This window comes from Carcharodon carcharias, chromosome 17 (genome assembly GCF_017639515.1).
Source record: "Carcharodon carcharias isolate sCarCar2 chromosome 17, sCarCar2.pri, whole genome shotgun sequence".
In the NCBI taxonomy this organism is placed as follows: domain Eukaryota; kingdom Metazoa; phylum Chordata; class Chondrichthyes; order Lamniformes; family Lamnidae; genus Carcharodon; species Carcharodon carcharias.
Window position 1 is genome coordinate 117,519,175 of NC_054483.1, and position 23,453 is coordinate 117,542,627.

A 23,453-nucleotide genomic window follows, 5' to 3' on the forward strand; every position below is an offset into this window, starting at 1 on the left:
ATTGGAATAGTTGACTGCTTGCTTTAACCTAAATCTGAATAGCTAATGAGTTAGCATTGGCTAAGTAGCATTATCGCAGGTACAAAATATAAATCCTAGTTGAAAAACACATTTAAATCGGGCATCCAAATTCACTGCAGGCCTGTACTGCAAAACATGCGTTGGAACAATACATATCAAAAAAAAGAGAAAACAAGCAAAAACGACAAATGCTGGAAATATGAAGCAAAAATATTGCTGGAAATGCAAAGAATTTGAAAAAAGGATTTAACATTTCAGACACTCATGGTTCTGATATCTAAATACCAGTCCATCTCTGTTGTCTTTCTTGATATATTGATGGGGCTATTAAATATTAAAATAACAAAAGTCAATTAGCTGCTTACATTGAACAAAAAGACAAAATCTTACATCTGTCTGCCCTTTCTGCCAAATTTTCCTGTGAAAAACCGTGTCTCCAGTTATAATAAAAACACAATCGGCATGATATAATTACACCCCACCTCAGCAGAGGGACTGCGGCACTACACTGGTGGGAGGGTACAAATACAATGTTGACAATTTTGCATAGGCCTGTAGCTTTCAAATTCAATTTATTTAAAAAAAAAACAAATTAAATGAGGAAAGATCCTGTTTCTCTCTGCTTCTGTGTCGTTTTGCTATTAATAATTAAGAATTGTTATTATTTTGTCAACATAACTAATGAGATAATTACACGCTGTTTGCGAAAAATTCAATTCATTCTTGCAAACTTTAGAATTTGATTACAGGAAAGTACCTTTTCTCAGCTTATAAAGCCGAAAACAAAAACTACAACAAATCAGGTGACTTGTACTCATTACTCTCTCTCTCACAACCTCTATTTAAAAATGTCTATGTACAAAAAAATCTATGAATGTTACTTGAATAAAGATTTTGAAAATTGACCTCAACTATTCTAATGACTAAAAGCTTTTGAGCAGAAACTAGTGTAATTTTACATCAGTACAGCTGTCTATATGGCACTGATGGATCTTGAGAACACGACAGGCACAATCAGAATTCTGCTCATAGTCGTAGCTTTAGAAAATGATCCAAGCCCAAGCTTTTGAGGAAGGCCAATGTCTTCAAGTAAAACCTTTAAGGTGGCATTAAAAAGAAACTTGAAAGACTACTGAATGGGTAAAATTAAACAAGTTATTGTGAAATGTGCAAAATTGTTTAGACTTGTATTTTGGACATAAGAAACTCCAGCTATGGAAAAAAAATAGCAGATAGTGAAAGTTTTCAGAAGATATTAAGTGATTTGTGGGAATCCGGTCAACAGACACCAGCACGACAGGTTTACAAAGGCAAAGCCCATTATCAATGCAGTCATAAGCGTTTATAATGGAAAAAAAGTTGATACAGAAGTGCACCAAAAATATGGCAACAGAAAGTCAAATTGCACAGGAAAGAAATGTGCACAGACCTAAGATTTTTAATAGGTTACAGCTATAATACATAAGGTAAAAACATGGTCAAATAGGAAGTGTGCTCTAATATGAGAACAGGCCATAAAAAGTTGACATGAGTCTAATATATACTTAACTATGAAAAATGTATTACCTCGCCCTACATGAATTATTTCATTTGGGGTGGTGGTTGGTTTGAAATACTTTGCATTCAAGGGCTTGTTATTGCAATGTACACGTCTGAAAATATTGGAATGCAGAGGAGAAGCAACATAAAATGCATTACGCTTTCCCAGTTCCACCCAGTCTCAATTTATTTTAATAAATACGTCCATTCACATTCAAGGCAAGCAAAAATATATTATCACCAGTGCATGTGTTAGCCTTGAATGTCCCTCTTTCAGTGTACCTGCCCAGCTCCAAATGCATGTCACAGAATCATACAGCACAGGAGGAGGCTATTCAGCCCATCATGCCTGTGCCAGCTCTCTCAAAGAGCTTTTCATTTAGTTTTGTTGTCCTTTCAGCCCAGCAAATTTTCGCTTTTGTAAGTTACTGTTCAATCTGCTTCCAACACCCTTTCAGGCAGTGCATCCCAGATCATAACTCACTGAATAAAAACAATTATCTTCAGCTCCCCACCAGATTTTCTTGCCCATCATCTTAAATGTGTGTCCACAAACCTTCCTGCAAGCGGAAACAGTTTATCACTATTTATTCATCCAAACCTCCTCAATTTTGAACACCACAATTAAATCTCCCCTTTAATCCTGTGCTCTGAGCAGAATAACCCCAGCTTCTCCAGTCTCTCTGCACAACTAAATTCCAGCATCTGTGTAAATTTACAGTTGTTAAACTTGTAGTGTCAGTCACATCCAAATCTAACAAGTCTTCAAAACCAAGGTTTGTTACAGCCATAGAAAAACTGACATTAAAGAATGTTAAATATTTAAGCTATGCAACAATGTTTTAGATAACAAAATGGAGGTTTCTTTGCACCCAAATTACCTAATGGAGTTTAGACCAATGATTGTGAAGGCAAAGAACACCGGATTGTATTGTATCTCAGAGCCACGAAGGTTGAATAGCCCTGTGGGAGAAAAAAATCAAAACAGTACAGTCAAGATGTCAACTAAGAAAGCATTGCAATAAAACTTAAATCTTGTCAAGTTTGGAAACAAACACAGACATGGTGATTGCTTTGCTGAACACCTCCATTAAATCTGTAAGCAAGCACGACACTGGGCTTTCAGTCACTTGCCATTATAATTCTTTGCTCTCCTCCCAACTCTGTCCGTGCCCCCGACACTGTTCCAAGGGAAACTCAACAAAGGCTCGAGGAACAGATCTTCATCTTTCAAATAGGCAATTTACAGCCTTCCAGGCTCAACACTGAGTTCAACAATTCCAGATCGTAAGCACTGCTACCATTTCTTTGGACAGCAGCCATTGGTAACGATGCTGCTGTTGGCAATTACATCTTCTCCAGAACATGTCTTTGATTCTTTACTTGTCCCATTATCACTCTGTTTTGCTTTGCCTCATCACCCCTCTTGCTGTGTAATATTTTCTGCCTCCACCTTAACATAGACCTTTCCATTTGGTCTTTGCTCCTTCCCTTGCTTTTCTCTGCCTCTGCATTTGCTTAAAACACATCGCATCTCTGAAACATTAACTGCTCCTTTCTCCACAGATGCTGCCTGGCCTACAGAGTATTTCCAGCAATTTCTGTTATTTCAGATTTCTAGAATCTGCACTATTTTGTGTTTGTTATGATTCGAGTTAAACCGACCATAAACTCCATAGATTTGTTTATCCCATGCCCTTTCTCAGCCATTGCCATGAGATCAAGCAGTCCGTTTGGAATCCCACTGTCCTAATTGATATCAAGACCATTTCTCCTCCATCACAACTACTGCCTACATCCCTCTCTCAATCAACAAACTATTCCACTGGCCAAGCTTTAAACCAAGATCTTTAATCATGCCTCCGAGGTCTGTGGTAGGATTTCTTTAATACACACATTATGTTAAGTGTTCAGTGAATTCTGTGAGCTAGAGTAACTTCTGATTTTATGCATTTATTCAAATTCACTTGATAATACCCTGTGATATATATGTAAATAACTACATAACAGCTTTCAAAATATGTAGACATTTCCTAAGGGAATTCAGTGCTGCTGTTGTCTAAATAAGTACAGCTCAAAATCACTGTCAGGGATGAGATTGATTGAAAAGAACTCATACATATCTAACAATGGAAGAAAGAGTTATGTGACCTGCAGCATCTTCCAGTGGCGAAATACAAGGACTGCAATAATCTGACAGATGAAGCCATATTATTACTCAGCGACACTGCACAAACACTGAATAAAAGCTTGCAGTAGAGGCACACAATTTCAAGTGTATGAAACTGTGAAATAGGAAACTGTGGTGCCATAATTGTCCTTAGCTGTGAGGCTCCTACAGATGGCCATGAATTCTAATAATTAACAAGATTTTTTCCTCTTTAAAGTATCCCAGTAAAGGGCTAAGTGTTAGTAGCATAAGGCTGAGTTGTTGCTCAAAGAATTAGGAAAGACTGAACTGCAATAACGAGGAAGTCTTGTGGCACAGTGGGTAGCGTCCCTACCTCGGAGTCAGAAGCTCCAGGTTCAAGACCCACTTCTGGACTTGATGACCACATAAGGTGCATTCGTAACGCAGCCAAACAGGTTGATTATCAACCTGTAAATCCTTCTGATACACCTACGGCAGGTGGTAAGAGAGGGAGAGTCTCCTGGTTAACCATGCTTGACACAGAGTGGCATCCCTCAAGCTATGGCGTCTGGAGACAGGCTAGCAACCTGATCCAGGAAAAACTAGCTATGGAAACAGCTATGCTTTGTTTGCCTCCGGTGCCACTCAGCATGGGGAAAGAAATGAAGATGACGATACGGCAATAACGGCAGAAAACAAAGTGAAAAATATTATGAATATTGGCATTTAAAAATCACAAGATAATCACAGTGAAGATAAGATCATAAGAAATACGAGCAGGAGTAGGCCATTCAGCTCATTGAGCCTGCTCCTCCAAATCAATAAGATCATGGCTGATATCTGATTGTGGCCTTAACTCTACTTTCCTACCTGCTTCCCATAACTCTTGACTCTCTCGTAGATCAAAAACCTGTCTAACTCAGCCTTGAATATATTCAATGACCCAGCCTCCATTGCTCGCTGGGGAAGAGAATTCCAAAGGCTAACAACTGTCTGAGAGAAGAAATTCCTCCACATCTCAGTCATAAATGGGAGACCCCTTATTTTTAAACTGTGCCCCCTAGTTCTACATTGCCCCATGAGGGGAAACATCCTCTCAGCATCCACCCTGTCAATTCCCCTCGGGATCCTATATGTCTCAATGAGATCACCTCTCACTCTTCAGAACGCCAAGGACAGGCCCAACCTACTCAACCTTTCCTCATCAGACAATCGCTTCGTCCTAGGGATTGGCTGGGTGAACTTTTTCTGAACTGCTCCCAATACAAGTATATCCCTCCTTAAGGAGAAAACTGTACACAGTACTCCACGTGTAGTCTCTCCAATGCCCTGATCCACTGAAGCTGACGGTGCTTGTAGCCTACTTCTAACCGCACTCTGGACACTCCTATTTGAGTTTGTCACCTTGTGTGGTGAAGAATGCCAGAACAAGCTGAAAATAGCCAGTGAGCATCATTGAGAAAGTTTAGTGCTGTAAGTGGGAAGAATTTCTTTTAAGCATATATGTTCAGTGAATTCTGCGAGGAGGGAATAGGGATGTAAATGCGTTGGAAGCAGTTCAGAGAAGGTTTGCCAAGCTAATACCTGGAATGTCTAATGAGGAAAATCTGGGCAGGTTTGGCTTGTATCCGCTGGAGTTTAGAAGAGTAAGAGGCAACTTGACTGAAACAAAAAAAGATCCTGAGTGGTCTTGACAGGGTGGATGTGGAGAGGATGTTTCCTCTTGTGGGAGTATCTAGAACCAGGATCACTCTTTAAAAATAAGGGGTCGCCCATTTAAAACAGAGATGAGGCAGAATTTTTTCTCTCGCAAGAGTAGAGAGTCTTTGGAACTCTCTTCCTGAAAAGGTGGTGGAAGCAGAGTCTCTGAATATTTTTAAGGCAGAGGTGGATAGATTCTTGGTAAGCAAGGAGGTGATTGGTTATCGGGGGTTAGGCGGGATGCAGATTTGAGTTTCTATCAGATCGGCCATGAACTTACTAAATGGTGGAGCAGGCTCGAGGGGCCGAATGGCCTACTCCTTGTTTATATGTTCGTAAAAATGCTAACCTTACTGTGTTTCCTGGAGTAAGATATTAACATTCAAGTTGCCCCCATAGTGTGTTCTGGATGGAGGGCAATTCCAATCTTTATGGTGGTATCTTAAAGGAAAGACTTTATGGTATATCACATCACCCATTACTACACCACTATTCACTATCACTGTCACTTAGTTAGAAGCATTCTCAGCTTCTAGCCAGAAGGCTGAGAATTCAAATATTTACTCTCGGACGCATACTTATTATCTAGGCTAATGCTGCATTGCAGTAAGAGGGCAATATTGCACGATCTCAAGTGCTGTCCTTCAGATGAGGCATTAAAAAGCTCTTCAAGCAGGTGTGAAAACATCCAAGGCACTCTTCCAAGAGAGGGCATAGCGTTCAGTGCTATCCTGGCCAAAATTCCTCCCTCAGCCAGCATAAAGCAGATTATCTCAGCTATTTGTAGAAATGATGTTTCCATTTATTAGGGAGTCCAAAGCTAGGGGATATAAATATGGGTCACACTAAGATTTTCAGGAGAAACCTGTTTCTATCCAGACAGCAGTTTGAATGGGAAGCTTGCTAACACCTGGAGTAGTTGAGGCAAACATATAGTTTTCTATTCATCTGTGCTAAGTACAGAATAAAATGAACCAAAGAATACAGTTAGACGAAGTACAGTGAAGGAGCATAAACCCCAGCATGGGATAATAGGGCCGAATGACCTGTTTGTGTAAATGCTTTTTAAGTGATTGGACGGAACTTTGGGAAATTTCAGTGACATGAATATGCGATTGTTGTGCCACAGCCGATGGGAAATGCTGAGCCGCTCAAATCCCAGAGGGAAACTTGAAACAACTGCCACAACTATTTTACAATTTGTATTTATTTCGAGATGCATACCTTGAATTCAGTAGTAATAAAACCACCGAGTCTTATAGGTTTCTTACAAAACTAAATTAAACATTTATCAATAAAAAAAAATATTTTAAGCACATACATAGGTTTACAAATCACTACTGTAACTTCTATCTCCCCCTAGTTAATCTAACTCCCAGTTACACTTCCATTAAGGCAACAGTAAAACATATAGATTTTAAAAGACCCAGACGAAGTAACACAATATCCTGAACAATTGCATTCAAAGTGAGTTTTCTTCATTTCAGTTCCTGTAGACAACAACTTGAGGCTTAGGGGCTGGAAGCTTTTCACATTTGTTAGATCTTAGAATTCCTTCCTCTTACACAAAATCTCACCTCCTTCATACAGGTTTCTCCCTTTTTAATGTAAATCCCATTGTCCCGACATGTCTTTTCAACTCTACTTTTCTAATAATAAAAATCTTTCATTGCACCAATTTCATCAGAAAGCTTTGTGAAAAATAAACACACTGTTTGGCTTCTTCTGGCTAAGTGTAAAATTTCACCACCTTTTTTGAAATTGAAATTGCTCTGGTTTATCAAAAAATGTAAATTTTCCATTTAACCCTCATTCCATAACTTCAGCCAGGTCTACCTATTTAACATTTCAAACCTAGCTACTCTTCTGATACATCAAAGCCTTCAGACCAGCTGTCTTCAATTCAATTAAGTCACACACACACACAAACAAACACACACACACAACACACCTATTCCTACCTTACAGTAAATTCCAATAACATTATGGAAATTATTATACTTTCCTGACAATGATATATAAATAAAAAATAAAAATGTGATATAAATGTAAATTCTTTCTCTTCCATAACGTTTCTTGTTAAAATAGCACTGGGCTTTTCAATTGTTAAATTCCTCAAAGAAAAAAAATGTACCCACATGCAATTTCATCAAGGGCTGTGATCACCAACCAACTGGCATTTTTCTCTGCCATCTTAGCACGCTGTTGTACAATTTTGTCTTGCCACGACATACCTGAAATAGAGTTAAAACACAATTGTTGAAAACTATTAGTATTACTTTTATAAGACAAGAGACCAAGCAAGGAGTCACTTTAGTATTTAAGGACAGAGGAATGGGAGTGGGCTATTCAGATACTCCACGATATTCCTCTGTTCAATGAGACAATGGCTCATCTGTATTCTAATTGCATCCACTTACCTTGGCTCCATATCCTTTAATAGCAGGCTTCTATCAATCTCAGGTTTAAAGTGATAAATTGAGCTAGCATCTACTGCTTTTTGTGGAAGGGAATTCCAAACTTTGATCACTTGTCCTAGATTCCGCCCCCAGTGGAAACAGTTTCTCTCTATCTACAGTCAATTCCTTTCAAAATCCTAAATACCTCAAATCAAATCACCCTTAACCTTCTATATTCCAGGAAATACAAGCTTTGTTTGCATAATCTCTGCTCATAATCTAACTCTTGGAGCCCTAGTAACATTCGGTGAATCTGTGCTGCACTCCTTCCAAGGCCAATATAACTCACCTAAGGTACGTTATACATTACTCAAGATGTGGTCAAAACAGGATTTTGTACAGCTGTGGCAAAACCTCATCCCTTTTATATTCTAGTCCTCTAGTTATAAAAGCTAGCATTCCATTCCACATTTGTCAGGTAGCCTACTGGGGAGAAACACAAAGACCGGTCTCTTGACCCCATAGCCCAGGATGCAGAAGAATGCTTTTGTCAGAGGTGCAACTCTTCAGATGAGATACTGAAGCAAGCTTCTGTCTACCCATCCTAAAGAACGTGCTTGATAGTGGCATAAAGGTAAGGTAGCACAACGTGTTAATAGCAGAACAAGGTGAATGCACAACATAGAAACAAATGACAGATGGCCCTGTGTGTGTGTGTGTATGTGTGTGTGTGTGTGTGTCTGTGTGTGTGTGTGTCTGTGCGTGTGTGTGTCTGTGCGTGTGTGTCTGTGTGTGTCTGTGTATCTGTGTCTGTCTGTGTGTGTGTCTGTCCGACTGTCTGTGTGTGTATCTGTGTGTGTCTGTGTGTGTGTGTGTGTCTGTGTGTGTCTATGTGTGTGTGTGTGTCTGTGTGTGTGTTTGACTGTGTGTGTGTGTGTGTGTGTGTGTGTGTGTGTGTGTGTGTGTGGGGGGGGGGGGAAATAAAAAATAAAAACAAAGCAAAAATTTAAATATTGGATTTAGAAGGGGGTAAAGATCAGCATCTTCTTTAGCCTTTAACACGACCATTAACACACCCTTTGCCTTGTGTCCATGACATACTTGCCAATCTCTTCTCAGCTCCCACCTATCCCCAACCTTCTATTTTGCTCCACCCCCCCCTCTTAAACAGTATAACATCCATCACATTTCTACTTCTCTTTGAAGCAGAAGCAGAGTCATTCAGACCCGAAACGTTAACACTGTTTCTCTTTCCAAAGCTGCCAGACCTGGAGTATTTCCAGCATTTTCAGTTTTAATTTCAAATGTCCAGCATCTGCAGTACTTTGCTTTTATCTTAGTTTTGTTTCCACGTTGTGATTTATCTGTAATTCCTGCACTTGGGCTATCATCTCAACTAATATGCAGCATTCTCACTTCTAGCTCACCAGGACTTAAGATGACACATCCAGTCTTTAATTATCTCACTGCAATTTGTGAGATGAGGCAGTGTGTAGAATAACCAGCATTTAGCTACATAAAATGAACTGCTTTGAAGTGCAGATACTGTTAAGACCTTGGGGATATTTCTTGAAAGAAATGTTAAGGAACACAAGTCTTTCTTTTCATTTTTGAAGTGGTTGATCAACAAAGAAACAAAATGGACAATATTAAAAGGGTCTACATACTCAAGTACCCTATTGCCCTGACAAAGAAAGTGATCTCAGGGAATGTTCAAACAGTAAAATCTAAAACAAAAAATCCACACACAAATTTCATGCAATACAAGAGTCTGACGAAGACCAAAACCATTTTAAAAGATTACACCATATTCAAAACAGCAGCACAGAATGTCTCAAATACTTTAAAAAAACAATAACCTTCAGAATTATACCACCAATAACCTTTACATAAATTGAAATTTATAGAAAGGGCATAATTGCTCCGGAGAGAGTACAGGGGAGATTTACAAGAATATTGCCAGGGCTTGAAAATTGAAGCTAGGAGGAGAGATCGGAGAGGCTGGGGTTATTTTCCTTAGAACAGGGGAGGCTGTGGGGTGACCTAACTGAGGTGTATAAAATTATGAGGGGCCTAGAGAGGGCAGACAGGAAAGACCCGTTTCCCTTAACTGAGGGGTCAATCAGCAGGGGGCATAGATTTAAGGTGATCGGTAGAAGGGTCAGAGGGGACAGGAGGAAAAACGTTTTCACCCAGACGGTGGTGGGTATCTGGAATTCACTGCCTAAGTTGGTGGTTGAGGCTGAAATGCTCAGCTCATTTAAAAAAGGTACTGGATCTGCACCTGAAGTGCTGTAAATTGTAAGGCTACAGACCAGGTGCTGGAAAGTGGGATTGAAAATGAGCAGCTAGCTTCTTTTTCTCTTTTTATGGCCAGTGCAGACACAATGGGCTGAATGGCCTCTTTCTACGCCATAACTTTTCTATGGTTCTGTTTTATTGTACTTTGTTGCAAACTGAAGTTCAAGACGACAGAAGAACAAATCCTGACCCACCAGTATAACTCAGATCCATAACCAACAAAGGTTTACAAGGTCGGCTAGGCTGGTCCTTCCAAATCACATCGACAAGGTTTTCTTTGACAGGCATAAGGGTGTGCCCTGCACTCCTCAATGCTTTGGAGAGGCTTTTCCATTGATCTGAAAAATAAATACACTATGGTCTGGATTTTGACCTTGAAGAAAACTAGTCACAAAGTGTAGCCACCTCCATGGCTTGAGTTTCCCCTTTCCCAACTTTAGTTCAAATCTGGTGCCAAGTTAAGGAGATCTCTAGGCATCGAGCTACAGTGATTTCACCAAGCAGGGTAAGCAACCAATCACACTTAATTATTCTCATAGACAGCAAACCAGAAAGTAAAATGCACTGAATATTCTCTACTTATCATAAGACCATAAGACATAGGAGCAGAAATTAGGCCAATCGGCCCATCGAGTCTGCTCCGCCATTCAATCATGGCTGATAAGTTTCTCAACCCCATTCTTCTACCTTCTCCCCGTAACCTTTGATCCCCTTACCAATCAAGAACCTATCTATCTCGGTCTTAAATATACTCAATGACCTGGCCTCCACAGCCTTCTGTGGCAATGAATTCCATAGATTCACCACTCTCTGGATAAAGAAGTTTCTCCTCATCTCTCTTCTAAAAGGTCTTCCCTTTACTCTGAGGCTGTGCCCTCGGGTCCTAGTCTCTCCTACTAATGGAAACATCTTCCCCACGTCCACTCTATCCAGGCCTTTCAGTATTCTGTAAGTTTCAATCAGATCCCCCCTCATCCTTCTAAACTTCATCGAGTATAGACCCAGAGTCCTCAAATGTTCCTCATATGTTAAGCCTTTCATTCCTGGGATTGTTCTCGTGAACCTCCTCTGGACCCTCTCCAGGGCCAGCACATCCTTCCTGAGATACGGAGCCCAAAATTGCTCACAATATTCTAAATGTGGTCTGACCAGAGCCTTATAAAGCCTCAGCAGCACATCCCTGCTTTTATATTCTAGTCCTCTCGAAATAAATCATTTTGCTGTGTGTGAAATAATTAATTGGAACACACATTTGAGATCAAAGTAGCAGCTAAAATGTCAAACAAATTTAAAAAAAAATACGTGCAATTTATCATTCTGGAAATTTGACATTCCACAAATAATAGTTACACACGTACATACAAATTAGGAGTAGGCCATTCGGCCCCTTTGAGCCTGCTCCATCATTCAATTAGAGCATGGCTGATCTGATTGCAATCTCCCGCCTAGGCCTGATAATGTTTTGCCCCCTTGTTTATCAAGAATCTATCTACATCTGCCTTAAAACATTCAAAGAATCCGCTTCTGCCACCTTCCGAGGATGGGAGTTGGAAAGGCTCACTACCCTCCGAGAAGAAACATTTCTCCTCATCTCTGTTTAAAAATAAGGGGTCTCCCATTTAAGACAGTCAGCTCTAGTTCTAGATTCTCCCACAAGAGGAAACATCCTCTCCACATCCACCCTGTCAAAACTCCTCAGGATCTTAAAAGGTTTCACTCAAGTCATCTCCTACTCTTCTAACTCCTGGGGAGACAAGCCGAGCCCGTCCAACCTTTCCTCAAAACAACCTGTCCATTCCTGGTTTTAGTCGAGTACACCTTCTCTGAACTGCTTCTAATGCATTTACATGCTTCCATAAATAAGGTGACCAATACTGTACCACTGTGCTCCAGATGTGGTCTCGCCAGTGTCTTGTAGAAAAGAAGCACAACCTCCCTACATTTATATTCAGTTCCCCTCACAATAAATGATAACATTCTATTAACTTTCCTAATTACTTGCTGTACCTGCATACTAACCTTTTGTGATTCATGCACTGGGACACCCAGATCCCTCTGAATCTCAGAGCTCTGCAATATCTCAGTACATAGGTAATATGCTTCTTTTTTATTCTTCTTGCCAAAATGGACAATTTCACATTTCCATTATACATTATACTCCATTTGACAGATCTTTGCCCACTCACTTAACCGACTATGCCCCTTTGTAGCCTCCTTATGTCATCTTCACAACTTATTTTCTTACCTATCCTTGTGTCAACAGCAAATTTAGTAATCATTCCTTCGGTCCCTTCATCCAAGTCATTTTTATAAATTGTAAAAAATTGAGACCCCCGCACTGATTCCTGTGACACACCACTCATTACATCCTGCCAACTAGAAAAAGACCTATTTAAAATTCTCTGCTTCCTGTTGGCTAGCCAATCTTCTATCCATACCCCCTATACCATGAGCTTTTATTTTTCACAATAGCCTTTGATGTTGCAACTCAGCAAATGCCTTCTGGAAATCTAAGTACAGTACATCCACTGATTCCCCTTTATTCACAGCATATGTGACTCCTTCAAAGAACTCCAATAAATTGATGAACATGATTTCCCTTTTACAAAAGCACATTGACTCTGCCTGGTCACCTTGAATTTTTCTAAGTGCCCTGCCACAACATCTTTAATAAAAGCTTCTAACATTGTCCCTATGACAGATGTTAAGCTAACTGGCCTATAGTTTCCTGCTTTCTGTCTCCATCCTTTTTTGAATAAAGGAGTTACATTTGCTATTTTCCAATCTAATGGAACCTTCACCAAATCTATGGAATTTTGAAAAATTAAAACCAATGCATTAATATCTCACTAACCACTTCTTTCAGGACGGTAGGATAAAGTCCATCAGGACCCAGGCACATGTCAACCCGCAGCTCCAACCATTTACTCAATACCTCTTTCTCTGGTGATTGCAATTTTCCTGAGGTCCTCCCTCCCTTCCAATTCCTGATTTACAGCTTTTTCTGGGATGTTACCTGTATCCTCTGTAGTGAAGGCAGATGCAAAAATACCTGTCCAATTCATCTACCACATCTTTATTTTCCATTACCAATTCCCAGACTCACTTTCCATAGGATCAATGCTCACTTCATTAACTCGTTTACTATTTAAATGTCTATAGAAACCCTTACTGGTTTTATATTTCTAGTTAGCTTTCTCTGGTACTCTTGCCCTCATTAATCTTTTAGTTTCTCTTTGCAGTTCTTCATATTCTGTCCAGTTTTCTGACCTGCCACCCATCCTTGTGCAATTATATGTTTTCTCTCTTTGTTTGATATCATCTTTAGCTTTTTTAGTTAACTACAGATGGTGAATCCACCTGCTATGGATAGAAGGGGGAATTAATTTAAACAGCCATGATTTCTACTCTCACTACTCGTCCGTAAACAAAAAGGATTTCACCCGTTATAAGTGGCGGCATAGTTTCCCCAAACCTTCAGTTCAGAATGACCCAATCCTCTATTAATAACCCCATAGCAAACTTGAGATAAGGTAAAATAAGAGGGTTGGCTTACACACACATAAAACACAGCAAGGGGTTCTGCAATGTCCACACCTTTTTGCACTCATACAACAACAGTGAGATAAGGGAAGGAAAGCGGGTATGGGGAAGGACCACAAAAAAAAATAAGAGCTATGGTTTCATCTGTCCAGAATCAAAAGTTCAATGGTGTATTCCTTCAGAGGTTAGCAGTCTGAAACTGTTGCATGGTGGTCCGTCTTTTCAGAAGTGAGGACTTCCCCAATGAAAGAGGGCACATAGAGATGAATGAGTCTTATTGGTACAGAAACAGGAGTTCCAATGTTCCAGGAGTTCACAGTGTAGATTAGGGCCAGGCAATGTACCTGGACAGAGCTCTTCCTGCTGCTGTTAGGTGGTAAAATGGTGGACTGCCTGGGTTTAGTTCCATATTACAGGTTCTGGCAGCTTGAAGGAGGTCATGCGACATACCTCCCAACACTTCTTCTGGATTTTTGGACAAAGGGTGTATTTTTCCAGGTCTGGAATCCTGAGGAGAAATTTCTTCACCCAGAGATTGGTGAGCCTGTGGGATTCGTTACCACAGAAAGTAGTTGAGACCAAAACATTGTATGTTTTCAAGAAGGAGTTAGATATAGCTCTTGGGGTGAAAGGGATCAAAGGGTATGGGGAGAAAGCGGGAGCAGGCTATTGAGTTGGATGATCAGCCATGATCATAATGAATGGCAGAGCAGGATCGAAGGGCCGAATGGTCTACTCCTACTCCTAGTTTCTATGTTGGGTGTTTTAACAGAGGAGTCAGGGTCACTTTTGATTTGGCCACAGCTCTGCCTTAGGAATATAAAAGGTGTTGGTTCATTTCTTTGGAATTTGATTTCCGGCAGTCACAGGGGGCATTAGCACTTCTTTAAAGGTACCGAGGTCCCTGCTGATTTCTAAGGCTAGAAATTCCTCTGGTATGAGTCATGGATAGTCAGGCATGTCAGGGTAAGGCCTATGTCCATTTTTAGAATTAAAATAATTTTATAAAAATAGGTTTACCTAAATATATATTTTCCTTAGTCTTCTGGATGGGACATGCCCCATGGAATTTTTCTCTCATTGGAATTTATCCATTATGAGTATTCTGAAATATTCCTTTAAATGCCTGCCATTGCATCTCTATTGACCTATACCGTAACCTCATTTGTCGGTTCACAGTTCACTTTAGTTCTGCTTTCATGCCCTCATAATTGCCCTTATTTACGTTTAAAATACTAGTCTTGGGCCTACTCTTCCCTCCTTCAAACTTAATGTAAAATCCAATCATATTATAATCACTGCTACCTGGGGGCATCTTCACTATGAGATTATTAATTAATCCTGTCTCATTGCACAATATCAGATCTAGTATAGCCTCCTCTCTGGCTGGTGCCAGAATATGCTGTTCTAAGAACCTATCCCTAAAACACTATGAACTCATCTAGCCTACCTTTTCCCATCTGATTTATCCAGTCTATATGTAGATTACAATCCCCTACGATTATTGCCATACTCCTCCGAAAAGCTCCCATTATTTTTTCTTTTATACTCTGCGCTATCATGTGGTTACCGATAGGAGGCCTGTACTCCACTCCACAAATGACTTCTTGCCTTTATCATTTCTCATCTCTACCCAAACTGTCTCTACATCCTGGTTTCCTGAACTTAGTTCATCCCTCTCTCTTGTGTTAATACAATCATTGATTAACAGAGCCACCCCTTCACGTTTTCTTAGCTTCCTGTCCTACGTAAATTCATCCTTCAATACTCAGGTCCCAATCTGTGTCATCCCGCAGCCATGTCTCTGTAATGGCTATCAGATCGCACTTATTTATTTTTATTTGCTCTGTTCTTCTGTTTTGTTACGAATGCTACATTCAGATAAAGAGCCCTTAGCTTTGTCCTTTTATTATTTTTGTAACCTCTAGCCTTACCTGGTGTGCTCTTAGCTTTATACTCTCTATCCCTTCCTGTCACTGTCCAATATTAATATCTTTCTCTCTCGCCTTGTCTCTACTCTTTGATTTGCCACACCTTGCCAAATTTGATCCCTTGTCCCCACTGTTTAGCACAAAACCCTCTCTACTTCCCGAGTTATGTGGCTTGCTAGAACACCAGTCCCAGCACGGTTCAGGTGTTGATCGTCCCAGTGGTACAGATCCCACTTTGCCCAATACTGGTGCCAGTGCCCCATGAACTGGAACCTACTTCTCCCACACCAGTCTCTGAGCCACACGTTCATTTCTCTCATTTTAATTGCCCTATGCCAATTTGCACATGGCTCTTCTACTTAATTTGATGCCTAGTTCCTCACTATAAAGAACCCGTTTCCTAGTTCTGCTTATGTCCTTGGTATCTACATGGATGACGACAACTGGATCCTCCCCATCCCAAGTTCCTCTCCAGGCCTGAGCAGATGTCCAAAGCTCTGACGCCTCTAGGCAATACAGCCTCTTACGCTCAGCTGCGGAGAACAGCATCAATTCCTCTCACTGTCCCCTACCACTGCTACATTCCTTTTTGTTCCCTACACTTGAATGGCTTCCTCTACCATGGTGCCAGGGTTCGTCAGGTCATCCATCCTGCAGCCCCACTCTCATCCAAACAAACTGAAAGAACATCAAGCCTGTTGGACAAAAGCATAGCCTGAGACTCCTGCCCTCTGGGTCTTCTTACCTGCCTCACTCGCAATGACACTCTCCTATCCAAGAACCACTGACCAAATCAGAAGACCCTGCCCTAAGAGGCTCTGACTGCCTCCGGGTACAAAGTATCCAGGTAACTTTCCCCCTCCCTGACGCAACACAGAGTCTGTAGATCAGCCCTCAACTCTGGCTCTGAGCCAAAGTTCCTCGAGCCGCAAACACCTACTGCAGATGTGCTTGCCCTGGATCACACTGGCATCCAGGAGCTCCCACATGCTGCAGCTGTAACACATCACCTGTCCTGCTATCCTTAATATGTCTTCATTAACTATCTAAATTATTTTATTCAATTATATTTTTTTATATATATTTTATTAACCTTACCACTAGTTTGTATTCCTTTTAAATCTTAGGAATAAAATAGACCTTAACTACTTACCAGATACTCACCAAACAGCTAGCTTCTAGCCCTGCAGTAGAGCAAGAACCAATTCCTACAGGGTGAAAAAGTTACAAAAAGGAAAGGGGCACCTGCTTCCCCTCCTCTCCTCACTCCTTAACCACCCAACTCAAGTACTCTGTTCAAAGTTGCACACTGTGTTAAGTCACACGGAAATGCCTGTTTATATTTATTTAGGTGGCATAGTGGTATTGTCACCAGACTGGCAATCCAGAGACCCAGGGTTCGAATCTCACCATGGCAGATGGTGGAATTTGAATTCAATATATTAAACAAATCTGGAATTTAAAGTCTAATGATGACCATAAAACCATTGTCAATTGTTCTCACTAATATCCTCTAGGGAAGGAAATCTGCTGTCCTCACCTGGTCTGTGACTCCAGGTCCACAGTAATTAAATGCCCTCTGAAATGGCCTAGCAAGCCACTCAGTTCTATCAAACCGCTAAAAGTCAATGCGGACCAGCCAGTATTGACCTAGACACCAGAAACGACAATGGCAGACCCAGTCCTGACCTCCAAGTGTTGAAGCATCCAAGATGGCAAGGGCGCAGAATGTACTCTGGGTGGGGGACTTCAATGCCCATCATCAAAAGTGGCTCGGTAGCCGAGTCCTAAAGGAAACAGCATCTGCGGCAGGTGGTGAGGGAACCAACAAGAGGGAAAAACATCCTCACCAACCTGCCTGCCGCAGATGCATCTGTCCATGAGAGTATCGGTAGGAGTGACCACCACACAGTCCTTATGGAGATGAAGTCCCATCTTCATATTGCGGATACCCTCTATTGTATTGTATGGCGCTACCATCATGCTAAAATAGATTTCGAACAGACCTAGCAACTCAAGAGTGGGCATACATGAGAAGCTGTGGATCATCAGCAGAATTGCAATTGACCACAATCTGTAACCTCTTGGCCTGGCATATCCCCCACTCTACCATTACCAATGACACAGGGACTTGAACAAGACCCTGGTTCAATGAAGAATGCAGGAGCAGCACCAGGCATACCTAAAAATGAGGTGTCAACCTGGTAAAGCTACAGCACACGAGTACTTGCGTACAAAACAGCATAAGCATCAAGTGATAGACAAAGCTAAGCTCTAAGCTAAGAATTAAGCTCTGCAGTCCTGCCACATCCAGTCACAAACAGTGGTGGACAATTAAACAACTCTCTGGAGGCAGTGGATACACAAATATCCCCATCCTCATTGATGGGGGAGCGCAGCACATCAGCGCTAAAGATAAGGCAGAAGCATGATCCACCTCAGCCTCCTCCAGAAATCCCCACCATCACAGATGCCAGTCTTCAGCCAATTCAATTCACTTCACATGATATTAAGAAACAGCTGAAGACACTGGACACTGCAAAGCCTATGGGCCCTGAAAACATTCCAGCAATAATACTGAAGACTTGTGCTCCAGAACTTGCCGTGCCCCTAGCCAAGCTGCTCCAGTACAGCTACAACACTGGCATCTACCCAGCTATTTGGAAAATTGCCCAGGTATGACCTGTACACAAAAAGGTCAAATCCAACCAGGCCAATTACCACCCCACCAATTTACTTTCGATCATCAGTCAAGTAATGGAAGGGGTCATCAACAGTGTTATCAAGTGGCACTTGCTTATCAATAACCTGCTCACTGGTGCTCAGTTTGGTTCCACCAGGGTCACTCAACTTCCAACCTCATTACAGGCTTGGTTCAAACATGGACAAAAGATTTGAACTCTGGAGGTGAGGTGCGAATGCCTGCCCTTGACATCAAGACAGCATTTAACAGAGTGTGGCATGAAGGAGCCCTAGTAAAATTGAAGTAAATGGGAATCAAGGGGAAAACTCTCTGCCGGTTGGAGCCATACCTAGCAGAAAGGAAGATGTTTGTGAAGATGGTTGTGATTGTGAAGGTCAATCATCTCAGTTCCAGGACATCAGTGCAGGAGCTCCTCAGGGTAGTGTCCTAGGCCCAACCATCTTCAGCTGCTTCATCAATGATCTTCCTTCCGTAAGGTCAGAAATGGGAATGTTTGCTAATGATTGCACAGTGTTCAACATCATTCACAAATCCTCAGATACTGAAGGAGTCTATGTCCAAATGCAGCAAGACCTGGACAATATCCAGGCTTGGGCTGACAAGTGGCAAGTAACATTCATGCCTCAAGTGCCAGGCAATGACCATCTTCACTAAGAGAGAATCTAAACATTGCCCCTTGACGTTCAGTGGTATTACCATCACTGAATCCCCCATTATCAACATCCTGGGGATTACCATTGACCAGAAACTGAACTGGACTGGCCACATAAATACTGTGGTTACAAGAGCAGGTCAGAGGCTAGGAATCCTTCAGCGAGTAACTCACCTCCTGACTCCCCAAAGCCTGTCCACCAATTACAAGGCACAAGTCAGGAGTGCAATGGAATACTCTCCACTTGCCTGGATGAGTGCAACAACACTCAATAAGCTTGACAACATCCAGGACAAAGCAGCCTGCTTGATTTTCACCCCTTCCACAAACATTCACCCCCTTCACCACCGACAAACAGTGGCAGCAGTGTGTACTATCTACAACATGCACTGCAGCAACTCACCAAGGCTCCTTAGGCAGCACCTCCCAAACCCATGACCACTACCATCTAGAAGGACCAGGGCAGCAGACACATGGGAACACCACCACCTGCAAACTTCCTTCCAAGTCACTCACCATCCTGACTTGGAAATATATTGCCGTTCCTTCACTGTCGCTGGGTCAAAATCCTGGAACTCCCTCCCTAACAGCACTGTGGATGTACCTACCACAGGGTGTGCAGCGGTTAAAGAAAGCAGCTCACCACCACCTTCTCAAGGGCAATTAAGGATGGGCAATAAATGCTGGCCTAGCCAGCGATGCCCACATTCTGTAAGTGAATAAAAAAAATTATATCCCTCTCAAACTAAGGAATTAGCAGACCTCAGTTACAGTAGAGCCCTGAAACCCTGCTTAAGACTGGGAAATTTAGAATTTAGGCTGCAAATTTCAGTTAATGCAAAATACAAACAAAAGTTTGTTTTTTTTAACAAAGAGATTAGCACTTCCATACTCACTCAAGCTGCCAGCAATCAATGCTAGCTCAAAGGGAAATGTCTGTTTCTATATCCTTCTCAGACTAAGGGGTTAGCTGACCCCAGTTACAGAGTTGACCCCAGTTACAGAGTTGACCCCAGTTACAGAAGCTTAAACTGCCTTCCTTCGCGAACTTCAGCTGCTCTTCTAGCAGAGCCCTGGAACCCTGCTTAAGGCTGGGAAATTGAGAATTTAGGCAGTAAGTTTCAGTTAATGCTAAATACAAACAAAATTAGATTTTTTATGAAGAGATTAGCACTCCCTTAGTCACCTAAGCTGCCAACAATCAATGTTTTTAAGAGCCCAAGGAGATTTTCAGCAGTAATTGTGAATTTAGTACACTGTTAAAACCCAGTTATACCTCATTCAGCAAGGGTAACTTTTTCAAGTGTTTTTACAGAAAAGCTAATAGCAGTAAAAGGTAAGCTCTCCTCAGTTCAGTGATTTCTAACCGACTGCAGTCTGTAAAGACTTCAACGGTGCCCCCTAAGAAGTGCAAAGGTAGGAATTGCAATTTTTTGGATTTCTGTGTTTAACTAGGCATGTGAAGATTCCAGAGGTGAGTGCCAGTTTCAGAGGGCTAATGATGGAGAACACACCAACAGTTCCACCATCATTACAAAATCCGAGCCATGTATGTGCCATGCACACAGAAAAGTAAAAGACGCATTGTAATGTCTCCATTCCTATACCCAGCTTAGTTTTAAACTTTACTAGCATGTTAAACAAAGCCATTGAAAAAATAATAGTTTAAACTTTAAGAGCCAGTTGTTTTTGTCAACTACAAGTGTCATTAAAAGTATCTTATCAAAACTATTACTTTTAATTAAACTAGCAGATCCCATGCATAAAAGTAAGCATTTTCTACATAAGTTCTTGCCTAAAGCATTACCAGGGAAAAAAAATATTTATTCAACTGTTGCATTGCACTTAAAAATTGAAAAATAGTTTAAAAGCTTATTTTTTAAACTTCTTAAGGCTTCTCAGAAACAAGAGGTTGCCAAACCTCTCTTTTTGATTTTAAATGTTATAAAACTTTATAGACAATGGAACAAAAAATAACGTGTGTAAATAAGAAATATTACCACAGTAGATAAATTCCACTTACCAGATGCCAGAACAAAAGGATCCGCACCAACCTTTGACCCTTCAGGGAGTACCTGTGTTAGCCAATCTTCCTGACTGGGCGTGGTCTTCAGACCTACAACACAAAAGGGAATAAATTCAGAAATAAAGGCATTCATCATTTGTTGGCGCAGATATCCCACTTCAGAATAGGAGGCAGGTGTCAAATAGCTTGAGCGTTACATTGGTTTGTCAACAGAACACAACACATATCCTGAAAATGAGGAAACCTGAATGCCAGCATGTGGCAACAAAAATATTGGAAACTTTTCATGGTGAGAATGAGATGTGTGCATAGCCGCAAACATGCTACATAGCAAAATAAAAACTCTTCTACTGAGTTTCCCAGTATTTTAAGAAAATTACTTAGATAACTGAAACTCATCAACCTAGAACAGGGTAAGAAAAATAAAGCTACTATACTTCACAGATCATCACCATTTGGCAAGTGTGAGCAGTATCAGGGGAAAGGGCAGGGGTGTGGGCTTAATTTCAAAGAGCTGGCATTGGCACAATGGGCCAAATGTCCTCCTTCTGTGCTGTATCATTCTACGATGTTACCAGTTTGCATATATTCCAGTTTAATGGATGGATGAAAAATCATGCAAAAAAAAAAAGGCTTGTTTTGTAGATATCTTTTTAATAAGGATTATAAAATACTGATGATTGAAACACCTTAAATCTGATTTTATCCTGACCCTGCTACTCTGTAATTTCTGTTCCGTGACAGTCATGCAGTAACAAATGCACACACCTAACAACACAGCCACTCACCCAATTTCATCAGGATCCAGTTGCTATCCATTTGCTGGGAGGCCTGAATGAAGTAACGACCATCTGTCCACATTGCTGCATGTTCCTCAGTTACAATCGCAGTACCTAAAAAGGCAACCAAATTACAAGTGCTCAGCACATTGTTTATTACTCACAAGTAAAGCACAAAACACAGCTCTCAGCCACCGGGTGCTGGTACAGGGTCATTACTTGCTCAAGCCATCAGTCTTCTTCCATTGAAATGAATGGACAGGAAATTATGGATTATTCACACACCATTTCTGGACACGCAAATCCAGCAGGTGGCTTAAATGGCCTCCTCTCACTACTGACATGGCCCATGTGCTTTTGGGGGAAAATAACTTATATATTATGTTGGGGTGATGGTCCCTTTAAGCATTACCCTCCTCTGGAAGATGATTTCTTGTAAAAAGCAACTTGCTCGAGGAACTGATCATGTGACCGAGCTGCCTGGGAGGTAAACAACTGAAAAGCAAAGGGTAATCAAGAAGCTTATAGCAGGGATCATTTCTTTCAAGCAGTTTAGTTTAGAACAAGCTTACTGTCGGGTGCATCTCTTTCTGCAGCATTCAGCTGAAATTCATGTGCTGGCTGGAAGTCTTTATAAACCTTTGAAAACCGAAAGACTCTATTAACAGTGAATTGGGCTTCTGGGATAACAAAGCTGAAAAGAGGGAAAGAGTGAGAAGACTCCAGAGTTAAGGAGCATTAGAACTGGGAGAGTTCTGGTCCAAGGTGGTTTAAGGCCCAAGCGGTGCTTGTGCTGAACAGGGAGCCTACAACCATGGGACAGTTGTAGGCGTTTTGAAGGGAAAATCTTGCTGGAAGTAAGCACAAGGCCCAAGAAATCTCAACTCTTATACAAATCTTTGGAACAGTGCTCAGGCCAAGTAGTTAACCTTCCAATTTCTGATATATATCTGACTGGAGTTTTTTGGATGCAAGTCAAATGGGTCTCGAGGGAATTCTGAGTTAAGAAGTTCGGTTTAAAGTATAACTAACTGCGCTCACTGTATTTCAAATATCTTTACCTTGACTGACTATTTAAGATACAGTGTAGTTATTAGTATTCATTGATTTTTGTGTAGCAAAATTCTTTGGTTTTAACAGTGAACTTTGTCGCTTCACTCGATCACTTCGTTCTACAAGTAAATACCTGGGTTTCTGGATTTCAAAAAAAAAATAAAAAGTTTACTATCTCTTCCAAGATCATAACACTCTAGATTTTTATTTTTATATTTAATCCAGATTAGCCATGGAGATGCTGCTGAGTAAATAGTGAGGGAAGAAAGACACAATGGGAATAACATTCTTCACTTAACTGCTTAACTCAAGAGTTAAACGTAAATATTTCATGCTTTATTTCTAATCCATAATGAAACACCACTGCTGCCTCCCACCAACATGCACACTTGTAGCACACACACATATGTGCACAAACACATATGCACACACTTATATCAACACCCTCAATTTTCTACTGCTAAGCCAATCTTCAGTTCACCTAGAAAACGTATCCATTTCAAGAGCCTTATCTTTCTTTACTAACCTACCGAAGAATATTTTCGAGAGAAGGGTGAGGCCATGAAGGGATTTGAACACATGCGAGGTTTTAAAATTTAAGCCATTGCTGGTCAGTGCTAGTCAGCAAGCACATGGGCAATGCAAGAAGGGGAGCTAGTGCGGGTTAGGATAC

General features: G+C 41.0%; 1 protein-coding gene across 4 annotated transcripts in view; it reads right to left on the minus strand.

The window, feature by feature from the left end:
• Positions 1-23,453, minus strand: part of xpnpep1 (X-prolyl aminopeptidase (aminopeptidase P) 1, soluble) — a 91,535-nt gene that overhangs the window by 36,646 nt on the left and 31,436 nt on the right. For all 4 annotated transcript variants that reach the window (XM_041210306.1, XM_041210304.1, XM_041210305.1 and 1 more), the window contains 5 exons: positions 21,737-21,841; positions 20,946-21,038; positions 10,287-10,430; positions 7,531-7,626; positions 2,442-2,523 (listed from right to left, as the gene is read on the minus strand). In XM_041210306.1, coding sequence (XP_041066240.1) covers positions 2,442-2,523; positions 7,531-7,626; positions 10,287-10,430; positions 20,946-21,038; positions 21,737-21,841 — 520 coding nt within the window. The remainder of the gene's footprint in view (positions 1-2,441; positions 2,524-7,530; positions 7,627-10,286; positions 10,431-20,945; positions 21,039-21,736; positions 21,842-23,453) is intronic.